The sequence below is a fragment of the Capsicum annuum genome, chromosome 12 (genome assembly GCF_002878395.1).
Source record: "Capsicum annuum cultivar UCD-10X-F1 chromosome 12, UCD10Xv1.1, whole genome shotgun sequence".
NCBI classification, from domain to species: Eukaryota; Viridiplantae; Streptophyta; class Magnoliopsida; order Solanales; family Solanaceae; genus Capsicum; species Capsicum annuum.
This window is the reverse complement of record NC_061122.1, coordinates 80,343,108-80,365,195: the sequence shown is the minus strand read 5'-3', so window position 1 is coordinate 80,365,195 and position 22,088 is coordinate 80,343,108. Positions and strand designations below refer to the sequence as shown.

The 22,088-nt window shown below is 37.2% G+C and overlaps 1 protein-coding gene across 10 annotated transcripts in view; it reads right to left on the bottom strand.

Moving 5' to 3' along the window:
- Positions 1-22,088, bottom strand: part of LOC107849685 (5'-3' exoribonuclease 4) — a 65,157-nt gene that overhangs the window by 18,214 nt on the left and 24,855 nt on the right. For 8 of the 10 annotated variants that reach the window (XM_047401855.1, XM_016694238.2, XM_047401854.1 and 5 more), the window contains 2 exons: positions 18,742-18,810; positions 17,767-17,862 (listed from right to left, as the gene is read on the bottom strand). The exons of 1 other annotated variant lie outside the window; for it this stretch is intronic. In XM_047401855.1, the coding sequence (XP_047257811.1) occupies positions 17,767-17,862; positions 18,742-18,810 (165 nt within the window). The remainder of the gene's footprint in view (positions 1-17,766; positions 17,863-18,741; positions 18,811-22,088) is intronic. One more of the 10 variants, XM_016694241.2, reaches the window with a different exon arrangement.

Below are 22,088 nucleotides of genomic sequence, written 5' to 3'. Positions count from 1 at the left end.
CACATCTATCCTAGTTGGACATGAACGGCCCACAGAGTTACGAAGAAGAAAATGGGATCTCTCAGCACAAGGGAACCTACTCCACTAATGAGCATTGTGGAGTAACAAAAGAAGCTTTTAAAATTCTAAAGAGAGAGCTCAGGTAAAGTGGGAGGTAAAGTGGGAGACTGTAGATAACTACTTATCCAGATGTTTATTGTCTATTTCATTTTATTTTAATTTATTGTGCTTCATTGGAACTAGAAGTTACTTATTCATCCTATATTTCTTTTAATTACTCTTGCTTCCAACCAATTGGTTGGACGGTGAAACACAGTCAATTTGTGCTCCGTAAAGGTATATCAAAGCAGGCTCATTGGAACTACAACAAAACAAGTGCATATTTTTTTTTTGATAACCGTGGTGTTCGGGCCAACTTGTGCGCACCTCGACTAATTCCATGGGATACCTACCACCTTCCACCTAGGTACTACCAGGTAATTCTGTCCACCAAGACTAGAACAGATGGGAAGAAATCACCTAGTGTTTGTCCCTGCTGGGAATTGAACCCGAGACCTCATGGTGCTCAACCCCACTTCATTGAACCACTAAGCCACACCCTTGGGTGCACAACAAAACAAGGGCATAATTCATAGATGTAAGAAAACAAGCCACTAGTGATGTCTAAAAAATGTTCTACAAGGTCAAGATATTGCATTCCCAAATTCTTGCTGCACATTAGTGCTTATTCTTGCTGCACATTAGTGCTTGCAAGCACTAATGAGCAACAAGAGTGAATTAAAGCAATGTCTTGTGGATAGGGAAACAGAAAGTTGTAGATGCATTATAGGTCATAAACTGTATTAATTTTCTTTCACCCAAAGGCTTTTGTAACTGAACTTATCACTCTCGGAACTATGGTTTATCCAACAGATATATCTGCTTCATTACAGTTGTTAATGTGTATATAAAGTTTGAGCCAAATGAATGAGCTCATCAAAATCCATAATTATCACTGTAGATCCGTCACTGACTGTAAACCAAGAAGTAAAGAGACATACAAAATAACATGGTTCTCTACAAGGACATACAATAATCAAGACAAACCTAGTTCACCATGCATGCACCAAGACGGAACCAAGAACAAGAGGCTACTCCTCAAATATACAAAGTAAGTCCCTATCTTTCAAATGCTCTTTTGTTTTTCTCTTTCCATATATACAGTAACATTAAGGGGTAGCTTGGTTTACAAACAAGTCATCCAGGGATTAGTAATGCAAGGATTACTAATGCAGGGATTAGTTATGCGAGGATTAGTAATACAGGGATTAGTAATGCAGGGAATAATAAATGCAATGTAAGAGTTAGTAATACAAGGACTAATAACGCAAGGAACAGGGTCTAATAATGCAAGGATTATACAACGCAGGGGATGATATCTTTTAGAATGTTTAATTTGATATATTACATATTAGCATACAACATACAATTTAAAATATGTCTATTTTTTTAAACAAAATAAAAAATTTCTTACTATTATGAGGATTAGTTGTCAATTAACCATTTTAATACATGTATCATTAACACTGAATACCCCACATAAAATAATTATAGATTCTTCCATAACTTATACAAGTATGATTTATTTGGAAAATAGAAAAGAGCTATCACACGTTGTAGCAATTAAGACAAGTTATGTGAAAATTGAATCTCTCCTAATCCCACCAAACAAGCATAAGCTATATTGACTTTTATGTGGAGATTAGCTCTCCTAAAACCCAAACCAAATGACCCTTAAGTTTCCAGCAGAATTTCTTTAATGTAGAGTTGGAGATTTCTCGACTACATATTTATATCTATAATATATTAAGGACCCATTTGGCCACAAGAATTTTCAGAAAAATTATTTCACTTTAGTGAAAATTGGGTGTTTGACGGCCATGAGAATTCCAAATTATTTTTGGAAAAGTGAAAACAAGTTTTACTTGTTTTCACTTTTTTCCAACTTCAATTTCAACTTTAGTTATTGTTACAATGACCCAAATTTATTTTATTTTTACAAAGACAACCTAGTAATTTCATCCAACAACCGGAATTAAATGTCTAACTACCACATTGCCCACTTCTTCCTATGTCCATCAATAAAAGACCTCAAAATTGAAGGCAACTTCAATTTGCCTTCAATTTTTTTCTTCCTCAAACTCTCCTCATGATACAACGGAACCTTAACTCGTCCATTCTTGTGATTCTTTATGCAACACCAACAACAAAGGCAACATTATTGTCTCCTCTCACATTTGGTTGTATCTTGTAAGTAATTAGTTAATTTGGATGATTTTGATAGTTTTTAAAAAGTGAGGGTATAAAATTATATTTAAAAAAGTCTTTCCAAAAGTCGAAAAAAATAATTCAAAAAGGCATGGTCAAACACAACTCCAACTTCAACTTCAACTCCAATTCAAACTCCAAATCCAAAAAAAAAAAAAAAAAATAGTTTTCATGGCCAAACGCCTGGTACAAGTGTGAAGACTCTTAGAAAGTGATTTAAACTTTTTTCTCTTCATTAAAAGACTCTACAATAGATAAAACTGTCATTTACTATTTTTCTTAAATTATAATTATTATTTATTTTTTATTTAGTTTTAGGTTTCAATGTTAGATTAGAATTTCTTTACCCGAATTACTTTTCCATTTTTTGATTAGATTTATCACTTTTAGGTTTAGGACTATATTAGTGGTATTACCATTGTAGGTTCATGGCACTTTGGTATTAGAAAAGTAGGTATTTTAATTGTCAAATTGAAGTTCTAATTATGGTCATACCAATTCTAAAAGGAAAGGAACAATTTTATCCCTTGAAATATATAAATTCAATTGCAAATTAAGAATAATACATTGACTTTTTATTTTCTCCTCTATTCTGCATAACACTGTTTTCGCTAGTTTATTGATCTAAATTTCTCATATTTTTTTATTGCATTTTTATATGCAATTATGTTATATTAATCAATTTGTCTTATATTTTTCAAATGTATTATATTGGCATTTATCATATGTTATTTTCTTAGTTTAAAATAGGTAAAATGGCTCGATGGACCCTTGTACTATATACGTTTTGTAATGTGGATACTCCTACTTACATGTTTGTCATCGGGATCCTTAAACCCATTAAAAAGCAACATTTAAACACTATTTTGGTGTGTGTAACACACTCGCCCCATGTCAGCTTCCATGTCATTTTCAGGTATTACATTAAATTCCATGTCATTTTTAAAATGCTACACAAGAAATTAAATCTTAAAATAAATTTAATTAAATATTTTTTTGATAAATTGTAGAAAAATTAAAATAATCATATTTTATTTTTGCTCACAAATTAAACATCAAATTCAATCCAAATAATAAAAAATTTTCTCCAACTAACTTAAATTTTTAACTATAAATTCATATATACAAACATAATGAATTTTCAATTTTTAAATTTGAATATCTTTAACAAATTCACAAAAACTTTAATTTTTTTCAAGCTTATTCATGAAATTCATTATTTTTTCAATAACCACTATCACTCACTTTCAATTCAAATTTAAATTTTAATCCCAAAAAAATATGAAAAAATTTCAAATTTAAATTTTAATTCAAAAAAATATGAAAAGATTTGAATTGAGAAGAAAAATTAAAAAATAAAATAAAAAGTGAATTCAAACGTTTTTTGGTTTGGGGGGGAAGGGATGGGGTCTGGTGTTGAGGAATGGGGAGGGGGGCTGGACGCGGTGGAAGGGGCTGGGGTGGGGTCGAAGTGCTGAATGTGGGGGAGGAGGCTGGGGGTGGGGTGGGGTGGGGGTGCTAGACGCGGGGGAAGGGGGCTGAGGGTGTAGGACGGGGCTGGGGTGGGGTGGGGGTGCTGGATGCGGGGGGGGGGCTGAGGCTAGGGTGGGGGTGCTGTACTCGGGGAGAAGGACTGGGGGGTGCTGTACGGCGGTGGGGGTGGGTGGGGGGTGCTGGGGAGGGTGCCTTTATATTTTTTAAAAAAGAGTATTATTTTTTAATTTTTAAATTTAAAAAGATGGAAAAAAAGGCCCTTTTTTGAATTATTTTTATTTTAATATAAACATATTGCTTTTACTGGCTCATACACGCGTCATATCCTACTCACCAATTTTAATGCTACATAGATCCGGTCAACGGTCAAAGAGCTTAAAATATTGAGTTTCATTAAGTTGAGGCGTTCAAATGACAAACATATAAGTAGTAGTATCCACATTACAAAACCGACATAGTACAAGGGTCCATCAAGCCATTTTGCCTTTAAATAACTTATTTTACTCACCTTTATAATATTTGGATATTGGAGATGCACGTATTTAGATGGAGATGCAAAAATGTCTTCAACTTTGGTTTAGTCATAAAGAATTTTTACAACCATGTTTATATATATGTTGGTTTCTCCTTCGGAGTTTGATAGTTGAATGTTGAATTGGAAACCGACTAATTTAGATTTGCGTCATGTAAGATTTATTGGGGAATGTGCTTCCTAAACTCAAAACCATGATTAAGGAAAGAGCAGCTCCATCCCACAGCATTACATCCTTTCGTGATTGTATTAAAGCATATTGATCATGTGATGATTGGTCAATACTATTGAATGCATTAGCTGATTATATAAACCAATTGTAATTGGCTCCTACATTTGCCTATATAAACCAATTGTATTTTGCACCCAGTGTGTTAAAGCTTTAATTAGGTCGAGTATATACTTTTGGCTCCTACATTTGCCTTTAGTGTCTAGGATAGATTCGATGAATGTGACATTACATTACATTTGGGGGTGGGGGAGGGAGAAGGTGGGCAAAAAGAAAGTTTTATTATTCACATCCATATATGTTATAGTATGTGATGACTTTGAATTTTCTTTCTTTTTCCTTTTTCGCTTCCTTTGAGATTGTAGGGGTATGTAAAAGCCTTCTATCATAAATCAGGTGTTCATCTTCAATATTAGACTTATGTTTTTTATTATTTGTTTAATATCAGAAGGGTGGGGGAGGGAGAAGGTGGGTAAAAAGAAAGCTTTATTATTCACATCCATATATGTTATAGTATGTAATGACTTTGAATTTTCTTTCTTTTTCCTTTTTCGCTTCCTTTGAGATTGTAGGGTATGTAAAAGCCTTCTATCATAAGTCAGGTGTTCATCTTCAATATTAGACCTATGTTTTTTATTCTTTGTTTAATATCAGAAAGGTTCTTCTCTACATTGTTTTGAAGTAGTTGAGGTTTCTTATCAAATGATTAATGACTAAAAGGAAGAAGCTTGATAACAACAAATATGAGTGCAATATTCCTAACAAAATTTGCTATTTCTTTCAGGTAGTTTACTTCTAATGAAATATTGAAATTTGGCAGGCGTTTGGCCATGAAAAAGAAAAATTTTCGGAATTGTTGTATTTCAAGTTGCGTTTGGACATGAATATAAATTAGAGTAGTTTTTGAATTTTGATGATAGAAGTGGAAGTGAAAAAAGAAAAAAACAGATTGAGACTTGTGAGTTTTTATAGCCAAAAAGAAATTCTAAAAAAATGAATATTTCTCAGACCCAAACCAGGTCCATCTATCTTTCTAGCAATAGCAATATGACGACTTAATTTTATATAGCATATACATTCCATAATGTTCTATTTTTTAAGGCAATACATGGTTATTAAAGTTGATTTAGTGGAAAAATTATAGCACTGTTAGCCTCTTGGTAAATCGAAAACAGCTTCTCTACTTCTTCGGAGGTAGGGGTATGAACTGCATACATTTTACCCTCCCCAAACCCCACTATGTGGGAATATACTGGATATATTGTTGGTGTTGGTGTTGGTGTTGTTAGCCTCTTAGTAAATGTTTTATAGTTTTCTCTAATTGTAACTTTTAAGTAGTCATCTTCTACTTTATCATAATCACTATAGAGTTGGTAAATGTAGTTAGGAGTTATTTATTGATTCAATATTTTTATGTATTATAATGAAAATAACAAATAAATAAAAGGAAAATATATAGAGAATTAATGTGAGTAGATTTTGTCACTTGTATATGAAAAAAAAAGTCCAAAAAAATATATTAATAAGAAAAAGAGTCGTAACAAACAAGTCCCTATAGTTGAAGTGTTCAAGCTTTTTCAATTTACCACCATTACAATTTTGTGAACGAATGAGGAATCCTTTTTGATATCTTCATCGCAGCTATTCTTCCAACAACCCTTCTCAGCTTATTCGTGCATATAATTTTACTACTGACTGACGTGACATATACGTGCAAAGCACATACACTATCTTATTTTGAAACAAGTGTTGAGAGCAAGTTATAAATTTGTAGACATATGGCAAGGGGTGGTCCAGCAATGTGATGTGATGTGAGGAACTATATACTATGGGGAAAGACTTAGAAGTCATTTTTTACTAAGATTAAGATGTCTGAATCTTTAATTTCAAAAAAGAAAATGTCCAAATCAAATAACAAAAACGACAACAACATACCCAATGAAATCCCACAAGTGAGGTCTGGGGAGGTCCGAATGATTCAGATGGTGTCTTCAGATATGAATGTTGAATGATTAAGATTGTTTTTCCGCATCAAATGTGTAGCACTAATCTATATGCAAATAATAATATACAATTTAAATAAAAAGTGTTTTATGTTTTATGTTGGATTATTGTTACCTTCTCTATAGCGGACTCCGGCAACGTTCTTCATTCAATTTCTCGGCGACGTCCTGCATTCAAATTTCAGGCGAATAATTTCCGACCATCTTCTCCGTCCTCCGAAGAGCAAATCTGCACTTTTTCTTCTCTCTTTTCTTTCTAACCCCTTTCATGTACTACATGTCCGGTGTCTCGCGGCGTACATTTTCTATTGACCAAATTCAAGACGGTATCAACAATAGGTAAAGGCGACGGCAGCAAAATTCTGGCAACTAATTTCTGCAGCAACTTGCTGGAATCCAACGAATCAATCAAGAAAACGCTCTCACTTCTTCTTCTCTCCGAATCAGGTGCACTCGTTTCATCACCTCTAGTTATCTTGTCTAGGTTTCTTGACTATAGGTGGCTATAGGTGGCAGATACGCCATGTCTCTTTTGATGTTTGTATTTCAGTCCTTTCTCTTGGTTTCTTGTCTGATTATCTTTGATTGTTCTTGTTGGAATACTGGTTCCTCTTTCTCTGTTACTTCGTAGTAGTTAGCTGAGACCAGCATATCTATTTACTGTCGTACGTGTTATTATTTTCAATTGTTGTTATTTTCTAAAGCCAGCCAGATTCTTATGGATAGTATAATTCTTGTTATTGATTGTTGTTTATCAAAACTTGTGCTGTAGTATATTGGTTTTATTGCTTTTGGCATACACTGTTGATTCTTGATTATTTCCTGTAGATTTATTGCTTTTGGCATATGTTGTTGTTTCTTGATTCTTTCCTGTAGATTTCTGTTTGTTTCCTTAGCATATAGTGGTCATAGCTTCAAGTTTCATCACTGATTTCACTCGTTATTACCATTGCGTCTTTTTAGCCCTACCTATTTATGCATCTTATTTTTCTTCTCTTATGGAGTAGTGGTTGTAGTGGTCGATGGTATACTAGGGTCATGTGACGGGTCAGGGTTAGGGTTGGGTTGGGTTCGGGGTTGGGGTCAAGACCAGGGTCCATGGTGAGGTCGGGGTTTAGGCCATGTGCTAGGTTAGGGTCGAGGTCGAGGTAGAGGTTGGTGGCGACGGGTAGTAGGGTTAAGCAGGATAAAGGAACCTTTAGGTTGAGAGTTGGGTCTTGGAACATGGGACTTGTTAGAATATGAGTATGAATAGGAATAGCATGTACAATCTTACTTGGAAAGGGATTGTATGTAGTGTCCTATTTAAAAAAGGATTAGAATGTATTATCTATTTTATAGGGTCTCAATGTAATATTGAACTTACAACAATTCAATAATATTCTTCTTTCTTCACATGGTATCAGAGCCTCTACGATCTTAGCAAAGAATCAACAAGCTTCCGCTGCCGGCGAGTAGCATTACCCATATATGTTGCTTGTCTAGCCAATGATCATGCTACCAAAAAATAGCACCACCGTGCTTCTTTCTGGTGACTACTCTATCATATCTTTGCGTAGCACCGTGCATCTTTCTGGTGACCACATTTTCATATTTATTTTTTCTAGCACTATGCATCTTTCGAGTGACCACTTTCTCAAATCTGATTTGGTAGCACCGTGCATCTTTCCAGACTACTTTCTTATATCTGAGTTGCATAACGCTATGCGTCTTTCCGGTGACTCCTCCAATCTAATTTGTGCAATTCGTTGTGTTTTTCTGGTGACTCCTCGTATCTGATTTACGTAGGGTCGTTCCATTATTTCGACCCAACCCATATAATTTCTCTTTTTTAGTAGGGTCACGCCATCATTTCAACCCTACTCATCTATTTTTCTTTTTCAGTAGCGTCGTGCCGTCATTCAACCCTACCTATATAATTTTTTTTCAGTAGGGTCGTGTCGTCATTCCACCCTACCAATATAATTTCTCTTTTTAGGTAGGGTTGTGTCGTTATTCCCACCCTACCCATATAATTTATATTTTTCAGTAGGGTCGTGTCGTCATTCCGACTCTACCCATATAATTTCTATTTCTCAATAGGATCGTGTCGTCATTCCGACCTACACATATAATTCTCTTTCTCAATAGGGTCGTGTCGTCATTCCGACCCTACCCATATAATTTTTTTCTCAAATGGTAAAACTGTTCAGCCACCAAATCTAATAATCTGGCGCGTGAGTATGTCCCGACCAGTTCTTCAGGGACTATCTTGTTCAAATCTACTCATCTCTTGATTTCGAGATGACCCATATATTTTATACCAATTTTCGACAATTTTCCAGCGACAAGTCAACTTTTCAGCAAAGGGTACATGATCGAGTTATTTTACCTTATAAAGTAAAGGGTAAAACCTGTGGAAAGAGTTCAAACTACAGTCAATTTGTGGTGAGAAATGGCAGGAACATGAGGTTCTGGCAGGACCAACTGTTGGTCCATATGCCACTCAAAGATGAGTTTCCAAAACTATTCAGTTTCACTCCTAATGCTGACACTAACATCGCCCACTGCCTTTTTTTTTTTTTTGAAATTGCTAACATTGCCCAGTGCTGTGACAGTGAAACTGGACTATTACATGCAGAAGAAATTGCCATTGCCAGGTCTGGGAGGTCAATAGGCTGATTTTTTTGCTGGAAAGATTAGAATGGTGATGGAAGCAGGACAGCCAGACTGCATCAGATGGAAAAGGTAAAGAGAAATGCATGCTGTTAGAAAATGGAAAGGGGTGGCCACAGAAAGGTACTGTGGAAGAATAGGGCTCCTCCTATGTTTCCTCTATTGGATGGCTTGCCTTGTAGGCATGTCTTGCTCAAGAAAATTCTGAAGGAAACAGGACTTCAATTTTGCAATGTGTTACTGGTGTGGTGATGAGAACTGAAGACTTTGCATTTAAATCAGCAAAGTAGTTGTGGGTTTTGTTGGTTTGAACTAGGTGATTCCAATATCCCTAAAAGAACCTTTTCGAAGCTTTGCTGGTAAGAAGATGCAGCGAAACTGGTATACGATCTTAGAATGCATTGTCTGGAGTATTAAAGAAATTACAGGAACACGGGATCCTTCAGGAGGAAGAAATTGCCCCCAGAATGTCTTTGACCAATGAATTTGAAGAAATTGCTAGAGGAGAAGAAATCTTGGAGGCAGAGGTCTAGAGGTCTAGGGCCATCTGGCTAAAAGAAGGGGACAAAAATATGAGCCTCTTTCACAAAACAGCCAATGCACACAGGAGAAATAAATACAATTGACAGGTTGAAAGTGGACGGGAAGGGATAGAAAATCCAGAGGACATTAAGAAAGAAGTAATATCCTTATATGAAAACTAAAACTTGTATGCAGAGACAGAAGATTGGAGACCTCAACTGGAGATGGCAAACTGTCCAAAAATCAGTGATGTGGAAAAATCCATGCTGGAGGTCCCTTTTGATGCCCAGGAGATTTTAGATAGCATCAAGGCATGTGCTGGAGGTAAGGCCCCAGGACCTGATGGCATTACTATGGAGTTTTCAAACAATGTTGGGATGTTACCAGTGTTGATTTAGTAGCAGCTATCCAGAATTTCCATGAAAGCAGTTTCTTTGAAAAGAGCCTAAATGCAAATTTTGTGGCTCTAATTCCAAAAAAGGGGGGTGCTGATAAACTAAAAGACTTTAGACCCAATAGTATTGGGGTAGTCTACAAGATCATAGCCAAACTTCTAGCAGAATGACTCAAGAAATTGATATATAGCCTAGTGGATAGGCACTAGATGGCATTCATAAGGGGAGTCAGATCATGGATGTTGTGCTGATAGCCAATGAGTGTGTAAAGGGTAGACAAATAAGCAACAAGCCAAGGATGGTTTGCAAGCTAGATATTCAGAAAGTCATAGACTTTCTGAACTGGAACTTTCTGCTTCACATATAAGGAAAATGGAATTTTTAAGGTGATGGATAAGCTGGATCAAACATTGCATTGGCACTGTGAGGTTCTCAATCTTAATTAACGGATTTTTCCCTTCACAGAGAGACTTGAGGCAGGGTTACCCATGAGCTATGGAAGGGATGAATAGTCTAATCAACACGGCAAAAGGGAAGGGATGGATTAGGGGAAGTCAAGCTGACCTAACAATTTGGAGATAGCTCATCTCCAATATGCAGATGATACTTTGGTGTTTTGTGAAGCAAGAGGTAGATCAAGTTTTGATTTTCAGGGTCATATTTATCATTTTTGAGGCAGTATCAGGTCTCCACATCTATTGGGGAAGAGCTTCATTTATCCCATCAATACAATTGTTGAGATAGTTGTTGGCTACAAAAATGGGAGGCAGAGTTCCCTAATAAAGTGAACTGCTTTACTTTGCTTCTGGTTAAAGTTATTGACACATGAGAATTTGAATAAGAGAGGCTTTCAACTGTGTTTCAGATGGTTTGTATGTGGGAAACATGTTGTGACAATCAATCATCTTATTTTACATCATATGTGGACAGACCAGTTGCGGAAGATGTTCACCTATCTGAGGAGGATTAAATGGGTGAGGACAGGGACCATAAAAGGACTACTAAACTGCACAATGATGGCAATGCAACCAGGAAGGAAGGAAGATGGAAGATTGTTCCTGCATGCATTTCGTGGACAGTGTGGAAACAAAGGTATAGTAGATGTTTTGAAAACAAGCAGAGCAACTTGCAGAATTTAAAATGAATTGTCTAGCTCTGTTTTATTCTTGGTGTAAAGAGAAATTAATAGCTCAAACAGAATATCGTTTTGATGTTTTAAACTATTCATAGGAACAACAAATAGATGTTTAAGTTGTAAGTTGTAATACTTTTGAAGGGGGACTACATATTTTGATGTAGTATACCTGTGGAGATAAAGATTAATTGTTACCATTCTCCCCAAAAAAACAAAAAAGAACTGGGAGGCAGAGTAGGAGCTCCCTACAACTTCCCTAGACATGCCTTTAGGTGCCAAGAGTAAATCAAAAGGCATCTGGAATGGGGTTTTGGAGAAATGTGAAAAGAGGCTCACAAACTGGAAGAGTCAATATTTCTCTCTAGGAGGTAGATTGACCCTAGTGAACAGTGTGTTGGATGCAATACCTTCCTATATGATGTCTGTATTCTCAATCCCATCCAGTGTAGCTAAAAGTATTGATGCCCTTGGAAGAAAATTTTTGTGGCAAGGAAGCGAAGACAAGAAGAAGTTTCATTTAGTTAAATGGGAGGAATTGATTGTGAACAGGAAAGCAGGTCTGGGAATTAGAAATTTGAGAAAGCAAAATCAAAGTCTCATGATGAAGTGGCTATGGAAGTTTACTAATGAGGAAGGCGTGCTTTGGAGGGATGTCATCACAGCAAAATATGGTATGGAAGATAGGTGGATGACAAAGATGGTAAGTACTCCATATAATTGCATTGTGTGGAGGGCAATTAGGAATCTGTGGCCTATACTACACTATAGAACAAGAGTAAAGGTTGGCAATGGGCAAAAGACCCCATTTGGGGAAGATAACTGGAATGGTGACTCTACAATGAAACAACTGCATCCTTAGTAGTTTACTTTAAGCCAACAACAACTGGCCACTATGGCTACAATGTGGACTGGCAAGGGTGGAATCTAGCCCTAAGAAGACACTTATATGCCTGGAAAATTGACAAAGTGGCAGAATTTCAAAATTCTTTAGCTTCCTTCACTAGTCTCACTGATGAGAAAGATCTGTTGACATGGGAGGAGATAGTCAAGGGAAGTTCTCTATCAGATCGGTTTACAAGGAGCTCATGTCATGAGGACAGGAGACTAGTTGGCCATAGAAGATTATTTGGAAACCTAAGGTGCCATACAATGTAAACTATTTTCTATGGTTACTGACTAAAGAAGCAGTTGACTCACGAAAACCTTACAAAAAAAAGGCTACCAGTTGGCTTCTAGGTGTTCTCTCTGTGGAGAACAAGCTCAAACAATAAACCATCTCTTTTTGCATTGCAAGTGGACAAATCAGGCATCGGAGAATGTTCATTTGCCTGAAAGGAATCAGGTGGGTGAAACCAGGGAGTATAAGGGAGTCCTAAGCAGCTGGAACAGGGATGTTAATGCTTCAATGGAAGAGAGATGAAAGATTGTCCCAGCATGTATATGGTGGATAATTTGGAGAGGAAGGAACAACAGATGTTTTGAGAATGTGCAAACAGCTTGCAGAAGATCAAAATGAACTTGTCTAGGCCTTTCTTATTTTTGGTGTAAACATGATGTATTAGCTCAAACAAAAGACATTTGATGTGTTAGACTATTTATAGGAACCAGTTAGCTCGAAAATGATAATAAGTTGTAATAGTTTTTGGAGGGGAACTACACTTTTAATTGTAGTATACCTGTGGATATCATACCAGTTTCAAAAAAAAATGCATTGTCCGGACACTATGATAGGAAAAATTAACAGGAAGATGCAGCAAATCTGAAATATGATAATACACAATTATGCATTGTCTGGACATTGTGGAAGAAGAGAAAAACATAAATGTCTGAAGGAATTTTCACTCTTGTTCCTTTTTCCTGAATGAATTGGGTGGTGGGTGGAATAGGTTGAAGGAAATGGGATCCAGCCCAGAGACTGATTTTGTCTTGCGCCACTAGCTTACTGGCATAGATATGATTTTGTAAATTGTTTTTGATTTTATGCAACTGGGCACATTCAACAAACTTCTGTAATTCGCAGCACTCCCTCGGCATCTTTTTGGCAATGATAAAATCTACCCTGCTTTTTCCCAACAAAATTGTTGAGAATAACTTGACAAAGCATATACCTTAGAGGACTTAAATAATAAAGTAATTATAAGGAATTCCTGGACAGTAAAGTCATAGAATCATAGCCCAAATGAAGGCCACGAAGCAACAGAAGAGCTATGGAAGCCAAATTAACCTAACAAAGAAAATTAAGCAAACAAAGGCTAACATCTATGCCTTTTCAGAAAGAAGAACAGCACACCTGAGGAACGGATTTTACATCTAGCTGAGAAACATCTACCCAACAGGTGATTGGAGATGCAGACAAGGTAAACAAGGGGTGAAAATTTTGCAACTGAAAATCCTCACGGGAGCCAAAAACATAATCGATCAAATATTTCCAACGAAAATATGCTCCATTCAGAAATGTGAGCTTCAGATACAAAAATGTTACAAAAACATCTTGAAAGTATTAATTACTCTCTCTGTGATAAAACTAAAACCTACTCCAATTTGTGTTACCCAAAAGAACTTGAGTTTCTGTTTAAATGGAAATATTAAGCTCCCTCAAACAGTATAATATTTAAGCCTACTTCATCTTATTTCATATTTGATGTGCTACCTTTTCACTGACTTCTATACATCTTTAAATTTTGAACCACTATTTCCAACCCTTGTCATCCAAATTCAAACATTTATTTGTTCAAATATATTACCCTTAAACTCCACACCAAGAGTGTTGGGTCAAGCAGTTGAGATGGAAGGAGTAACCTGAAAAATCACCTAGTTTGTTCCATGTGTCTAACGATGCAATCTAATAATTTGTCCAAAAAATTCATTGAAACTACAAACCCATCATAGTAAAGTGATCGGGATGGGAAAAGTAAAATTGTACAACACTCCAACCTAAAAGCAGCTAGTTCTTTACTTCTAGGAGTAACTCAAACAAACAATGAACAGAATGACCAACTTATTGGAAGTGCAGGTTAGAGCATATTACCATTATAACCACACTTCCTAATTTGGAGGAGAGCCTTGGAGTAACGGGTGGAGTTTCCCCCATGAGACCAGGAGGTCACGGGTTTAAGCCTTGGAAACAGCCTTTGGCAGAAATACAAGGTAAGGCTGCGTACAATAGACCATTGTAGTCGGGCCCTTCCCCAGACCCTGCACAAGCAGGAGCTTTAGTAGATCATTGGGGTCTGGCCCTTCCCCAGACCCTGTGCAAGCAGGAGCTTTAGTGCACCAACCAGCCCTTTTTTTATTCCTAATTTGAACAAAATGAGTCGCAAGTTGTACTATACCTCCTACATCAGCATTAAACACTAAAAATACCATCACAAAGCCTGTTTGCCTTGTTCTAAGCTTCATAGTTTTTACATGTCTAGCTCCAACCGCTAGAACATCATACACACACAATACAAAATTCCAGAAAGAAATCAAGCCAGATATCACCTTCTCAAAACTGAATATTGACAAAATAGTTTAACTTAAATTTAGAAATAAGAGGTGACACAGCGTATGCTATTTGTGGATGACATCGTATTTTCGATGAGACAGGTGTGGAGTTAATAATAGACTGGAAATTTGGAGACAAGCCTTAGAATCTAAATATTTCAAGTTAAGCAACTACAACAGAGTACTTGGAGTGTAAGTTTATTTACATCACACATGAAGCAAAGGTGGAAGTGAAGATCGATGCACAAGTCATACCCAAGAGAAGAAATTTCGAGTATCTTGGGTCTATAATCTAAGGGAACGGGGAGATGGATGATGATGTTGCACATCGAATCGGAGCGAAGGTGGGTGAAATGACAGCGACTATGTGATAAGAATGTGTCACCAAAACTAAAAAGGTAAGTTCTGTAGGGTGGTGTTTAGGGTTGTATTGGGCAGAGAGATGGCCAGTAAAGAACGCACACATACAGAAGATGAAGGTCATGGAGATGAGGACACTCAGATAGATGTGTTATCATATCATACTAGGAGAAATGAGATTAAGGACGAAAGTTATACAAGACAAGGAGGGAGTGGTCCCCGTGGCGGACAAGATGAGAGAAGCAAGGCTAAGATGATTTTGGGCATGTGAAGAAGAGGTATGTGGATCCACGAATAGGAGGTGTGAGAAGTTGCCTATTTTAGGAGAGGTATAGGTAGGCCGAAAAAGAACTAGGGGAGGTAATAAGACAGGACATGGCTCATCTCCAGCTTACTGAGGATATGACCCTAAATAGGAAGGTATGGAGGTCGAGGATTAGAGTATAAGGGTAGTATGTAGTCTAGTTGTATCACTTTTATGTGGGAAAGGCAGGGGTAATCTCCTTTTCCAATCTTCTCCTTATTTAGTAGTAATCGCTATGCTTTAAAAAAAAGTAGTATTAGTTATTATTCGCATTGTATCTTGTTCTTCAATTTTACTACCACCTATTAATTCAACTGCTTTCTTCCTCTTGTTATTTGGTTGTAATTATACTCCTTTGAGCCAAGTGTCTACCAGAAACCACCTCTCTACCACACACAGGTAGGAGTAAGGTTTGCATACATCCTACACTCCCAGACCGCACTTGTGAGATTACACTGGGTATGTTGTTAATGTTATCTGATTGTTGCAGACTTTATAGCTAGGGCCAAAGGTGATTCTATGTGATTACATGACATAGTGAAAGTTAGCAATTCTTTCCTATTAGAAGATGAGTAGGAACAGGAATAACACATAAAATCCTACTTGGAAAAGGATTGTAATGTAGTGTCCTATTAGGAAAAGGATTGGAATGTATTGTCTACAAATAGGGCCTCAATGTAATAATATAGTTACAACAATTCAATAATATTTTTCTCCTATATTTCTCACATGGTATCAAAGCTTCACGATCTTGGTAAAGAATCAAAGAGTTTTCGCTGCCGGCCGACGGCTATAATCCATATATGCTACCCGTCTGGCCAATGATTATGTTACCAAAAGTTGGGTCACTGACTCACTGTGTATCTTTCTAGTGACTATTTTCTCATATCTTTGCGTAGCACCACGCATATGTTCGGTGACTACTTTTTTATATCTATTTTTCTTAGCATCGTTCTTCTTTTCGGTGACTATTTTCTCATATCTGATTTGCGTAGCACCGTGCATCTTTCCGAACTACTTTCTCATATCTAAGATGCATAGCACCATGCATCTTTTTGGTGACTCCTCAGATCTAATTTACGTAGTTCCGTACATCTTTTTGGTGACTCCTCAGATCTAATTTATGTGCGGTCGTGCCATTATTCCGACCCTACCAATATAATTTTTCTTTTTCAGTAGGGTCGTGCCATCATTTAGACCCTGCCAATATAATTTCTCTTTTCCAGTAGGATCGTGCCGTCATTCCAACCCTACCCATATAATTTTTATTTCTCAATAGGGTCATGCCATCATTCGGACCCTACCCATATTTCTCTTTCTCAGTAGGGTCATGTTGTCACTCCGACCCTACCTATATAATTTTTTCCTCAGATTATAGTCAATTTTCAGCCATCAAATCTATAATCCGGTGTGTGAGCATATTTCGGCTAAGTTTCCGGTGACTTTCTTGTTCAAGATCTACTCATCTCTTGATTTTGAGATGATACATATATTTTATACCAGTTTTCTATAAATTTCTAGTGACAAATCAACTTTCTAGCGATGTTTACTACTTTTCGAATTATTTTTTCAGATTGTTCCGTTCCATTAAGGTCTCCCCGACGTCCAAAGCAGTCCTTATCAGTTTTCTTGCAGATATCTTCACCAAGTCCCTTACCGATTCTCATATTAGTTACATCCATAACAAGCTTGGTACATATGTCTTCTATGCACCAGCTTGAGGAGGAGTGTTAGAATATGAGTAGGAATAGGAATAACATATAAAATCCTACTTGGAAAAGGATTGTAATGTAGTGTCCTATTAGGAAAAGGATTGGAATGTATTGTCTATAAATAGGGCATCAATGTAATAATGTAGTTACAACAATTCAATAATATTTTTCTCTTATATTTCTCACATTTCCTAATACTCTATTCCATTTTATGCGGCACTCTTTCCTTTGTTAGTTTCCTTCAATGCTCCATTTTCTATGACAACCTTTCAATTCCAAAAAAAAAAAATGACACCTTCCTCTCCTTGGAAACTCTTTAACTTTACTTCCTACTTTACCCATAATGATACTCTTATAGCCAGATATATCATCGCATGTTTAAGTGATACTTTTCATATAGCCATGGAACTATTATTGCGTGTTTAAAAACCAATCGTACATTTTAAGGGTACTTTTGGTATGTGCCAAAAGTCATTTCTTTATTTAACTTCGTGCCCAATAGCACAATGGCACATTACATGGAAAGGAGGGAATACTGCCCAGAAGTAGAGACAAGTAATCCACTTGAATATAATATGAACAGATTATGAGAGGAGGGCAAGAGGAGTTAAACAACATTCTATAAAACTTACTACATCTAGTCTGACTTCATGAATACCCTCTGCCGTTGATACACCGAATTTCTCGGAATAATACCTTTCCTTGTATCCAGGCTCTCCTAGCTTCACCTAAAAGGTAATAGACATTTGATGGCATCCATAAAATGAATTACATATATGCTGCATGCATGCAGCCAAACCTTTTTTCTGCAATAACATGATATAACATTTAGAAATATAGTTCTACTTTCAAAATCCAGTAACATACAACTCCTACAATGTTTTGAACATTAGAAGCAACTAAAGCCAGCCGCAAACTACGACATACAGGGCATAATTTTTTATCAGCCAAGGTATAAATTGGGCACAATTTTTGAGTAAAATTTCTGACTTCCATAGAGTTACTCTATCTAACACATTTTTCTTTCATTTATTCTCCTCTCTATTTTAGTACATTCTGTAGCAACATGGGTTCCTCAACAAATTTAAGATTTTCATCACAATCCTTAATTTTTTTCTCAAGTATAAAACACACTATTCAATAAGTAATATTTTTTACTTTGATCAGGTAAAGGTAAACACACCATTCAACAATAGTAATGTCGTGGAAGTGAAGATTTTAAAATCATATAGAAGACCTAAAATCTCTCAAAACTATTGGATATTTAACTTAGAAGTTAGAACAGAATACAATCGACGCGAGGATCCATGTAGGCAGGATACCAATTAGTTGTGATTAAATAGTTATCCTGATGGGATAAGTGTGTGATTTAGAGAACGCCAAGTTGCCTTAAACTGCAATTAGTTAGTATTGGAAAGATATAGGCTGCATAGAGTGAAACAGATTTACAGAATTCAGATAACCACCCCAAGATGTGTTGGGGTCGGGGACTAAATTTTGGAACAAAGTACTGATATCCGAAATTGAGCGGACCCAGATTTTCGCTTTATCACTTCAATAAACTTCTCTAGTATCAGGAAGTGTAACATTTAAAAGAAACGTTGCACCTTGTCCTCTGCCGGAGGATGTGGCTGATCATTAACCTCATTTCTTGCCCTTCCATTATTTTCTATTGACTGCAATGAGAAAAAGAATCAGAAAAATATAAAATTATATATAATATTAATAATGAAACAAGAATGCCAACAACAACAATCATCGTGATCTAAGTTGCTCAGCCTCGGGCGCAGGTATCCGATACGGGTGCGGATCTAATGGTCAGATTCTTCATCACATAAATTTTAGGATTCGAGGGTATGGATCCTAGTGTGGATACAGCCAATAAATGTATATTACAAAGGGCCAGAACACCCCTGCACAGCACTGATCTGGTAGCAGATTTTCCCTTGGCACTTGTGGGGTTTTGGATAAGGGGAGATTTGGCGGGTTTGTGCTGGCAAAGAGGCTTATGTGGGAGATTTATCTCTTCTTTCAATTCAGCTGCGAATATTGATGGGAACATCTCCGTGGAAGCCAAAAATATTATGGGGGAAAGGAATTTTTCCAAATGAGCAGAAGAAAAGTACACTAATTTCGGGAAGTTCTTAGGTGTGTCTTTTGAAGGTATGGAGGGGAAAGTTATTGATCAATTATATTCCATCGATCAAGAGGCCAGAGCGAGGATTGAGTTGAAAAATAACGGACTGGAGGAGGAGAGCAATCCTAATTTGGTGCTTGAAGGGAGGCGAAAGTTGTTGGTGTATGGTAGGAGAAATAAAGAGATGAGCAAGGGATGTCAGGGGTTCAAAAGGGGGGTTGAGGAAAGTATTTGTTGATGGATAGTGAAATCATTAGTTGGAACATGAGGGGATGAACAACCCCAACAGAAGGGCAATCCTAAAAGTAGGATTTAGAGAATAAGGGCAACTTGATATGTATATAAGAGACGAAAATGGAAGGCAACCTTGATATGTATATAAGAGGCTAAAATGGAGACTTTGACAGATGGAATAGTGAGAAGTGTGTGGGGAGGAAGATGGGTGAAGTACGATTACCTACCAGCTCGGGGAATCGCGGGTGGTATACTAGTTATGTGGGATGATGGCAAGTTGGAATGTGTGGAGATTTTGAAGGGGGAGTTTATAATTAGTATGAAGTTTAGAAACTTTGGAAATGGGGCTATGGGGGAAGGCTCAAAGGAGATGTTTTGGAAAGAAGTAGGAGAGGGATTGGGGAGATGAGACATTCCTTGGGTGCTAGGGGGATTTTAATACTATTAGGTTTCCAGAGAAGAGGGTGGGTGGGTTGTAGGGTTATTTCCAGGGTCATGGAAGAATTTTCGGAGTTTATTGTTAACCATTATCTTATTGATTTACTTTTGACAGGAGCTTATTTCACTTGGTCCAGATCAGGGGAATCTTCTCCCAAGTCTAGGTTGTGTGATTCAAGTTTTTTTACCGAGGTTGACCTCAGACCATTCACCCATTTGCTAGATGGTAGTAGATGGAGTAAGGGCAAGATCACTGTTCAAATTTGAGAATATGTGGCTGGAAGCCTCGAATTTTGGAGAGAAGGTGGCGGCGTGGTGGAGTAGCTATGTCGTGGAGGGGATATCATCCTTTCGTCTTGGAAAAAAGCTGAAGATGCTTAAAGTGGATTTAAGGGTGTGGAACAGAAAAGTTTTAGGGAGAGTAGAGGTGAAGATGAGGAAGATTTTAAATGAGGTGGGGGAATTAGAAAGATTAGAAATGGGGAGGGAGTTGGAGGAGAGAGCAAAAGAGAGAAAAGCGAGCTTAAATAGGGAGTTAGCTGCTTTTGGGATGGCTAAAGAGATTAGCTGGAGACAAAAATCTAGGGCATTGTGGTTAGAAGAGGGGGATGCCAATTCGAATTATTTCCATAGGGTGGCAGTTAAAGAGTAATTGGGTTTTTTCTATCCAGTCCTTTATTTGGTGAAGGAAGGCTTTCCCCGTAAAGTCGGTTTGGATTCCTAAGATGCTGAGGAAGGTGAGTTTTTCTCAAGGTTAGTGTTAAGTATCCCACATCGTAAAAGAGATAGGTAATTGGTCTCCTTATATGGACTTGGACAATCCTCCCCTCATGAATTGGCTTTTGAGGTTGAGTTCTTTACATGGCATCAGAGCCAGGCCCATCCCAATCTTTGTTCACCAAGTTAACGAGGCTTGGACATGCGAGGGAGTGTTAATGCGAGGGAGTGTTAAGTATCCCACATCAGAAAAGGGATGGGTAATTGGTCTCCTTATATAGACTTGGACAATCCTCCCCTCATGAGCTAGCTTTTGAGGTTGAATTAGGCCCAAGATCCATTCTTTACAGTTAGCTGCTAGAGGGGTGATTTTGACGGCTGAAAACCTAAAGAAAAGTAAGGTCATATGCATTAACTGGTGTACTTATGCAAGGAGATGGGTAAGGAAGTTGATCATCTTCTATTACATTGCAACCAGACCATGAGATTGTCGTGGTATATGTTTAGCTAGTTTGGTTTATCTTAATTGATGCCTAGATCTATGATGGAAATGTCGGCTTGCAGGAAAACTAGAAGCAGCAGAGCTTGGAATGCCCCTCTAGCTTTTATGTGGATCGTTTGGACAGAGAGAAATAAGAGGGCTTCTGAAGGGGTAGAAATGATTGTTGGGCAGTTGAGGAGTAGTTTCCGATCCTTTATTTATTTTTGGTGCTCCCATGTAGTGTTAGGTTGTATAGAGGATTGGGTATCTTTTGTAGAGAACCATGTCGTGTGGTAGGTTCTTTACTTTCTGGTATACTGCTTTTATATGGCTGATTTTGGCCTTGTGATTAATGAAATTGTAACCTAATCTAGGAAAAAATCATAATAGAGCAATTTAATTGGTTAGGCAAGAATAATATTGTACCCTATAATGATGTCCATGACATGGAATTCTTAGCATCAATACTTGGGTGGGGATGGGGGGCCTTTGCCTACTGCTTATCTAGGCATGACTCTAGAGGAAATTTGGAATGATGTTATAGAAAGGTGTGAAAAGAAGCTATCTAGGTGGAAATGTCAATATTTGTCACTAGGAGGAAGAGACACTCATCAACTCAGTGCTAGATGCCCTACCTTCCCATATGTAACCTTTTCTCCCATTCCCGCTAGTGTCATCAAAAGACTAGACAGCATCCAAAGATCCTTTTTGTGGCAACGTAATAAGGAAAAAAAGGGTTTCTAACTAGTCCAATGGAAGGCAATAATAATGACCAGGAAAAAAGGAGGTCTGAAGATCAGGGATCTAAAAATGCAAAGCAAGGTTTTAAAATTAAAATGGCTATGCAGAACACAAAAGAAGACCAAATGTTATGAAGAGCCATCAATGAAAAATATGAGGAGGATAAGTGGATGACTAAGGAGATGAGCACTCCTTATGGAGTAAGC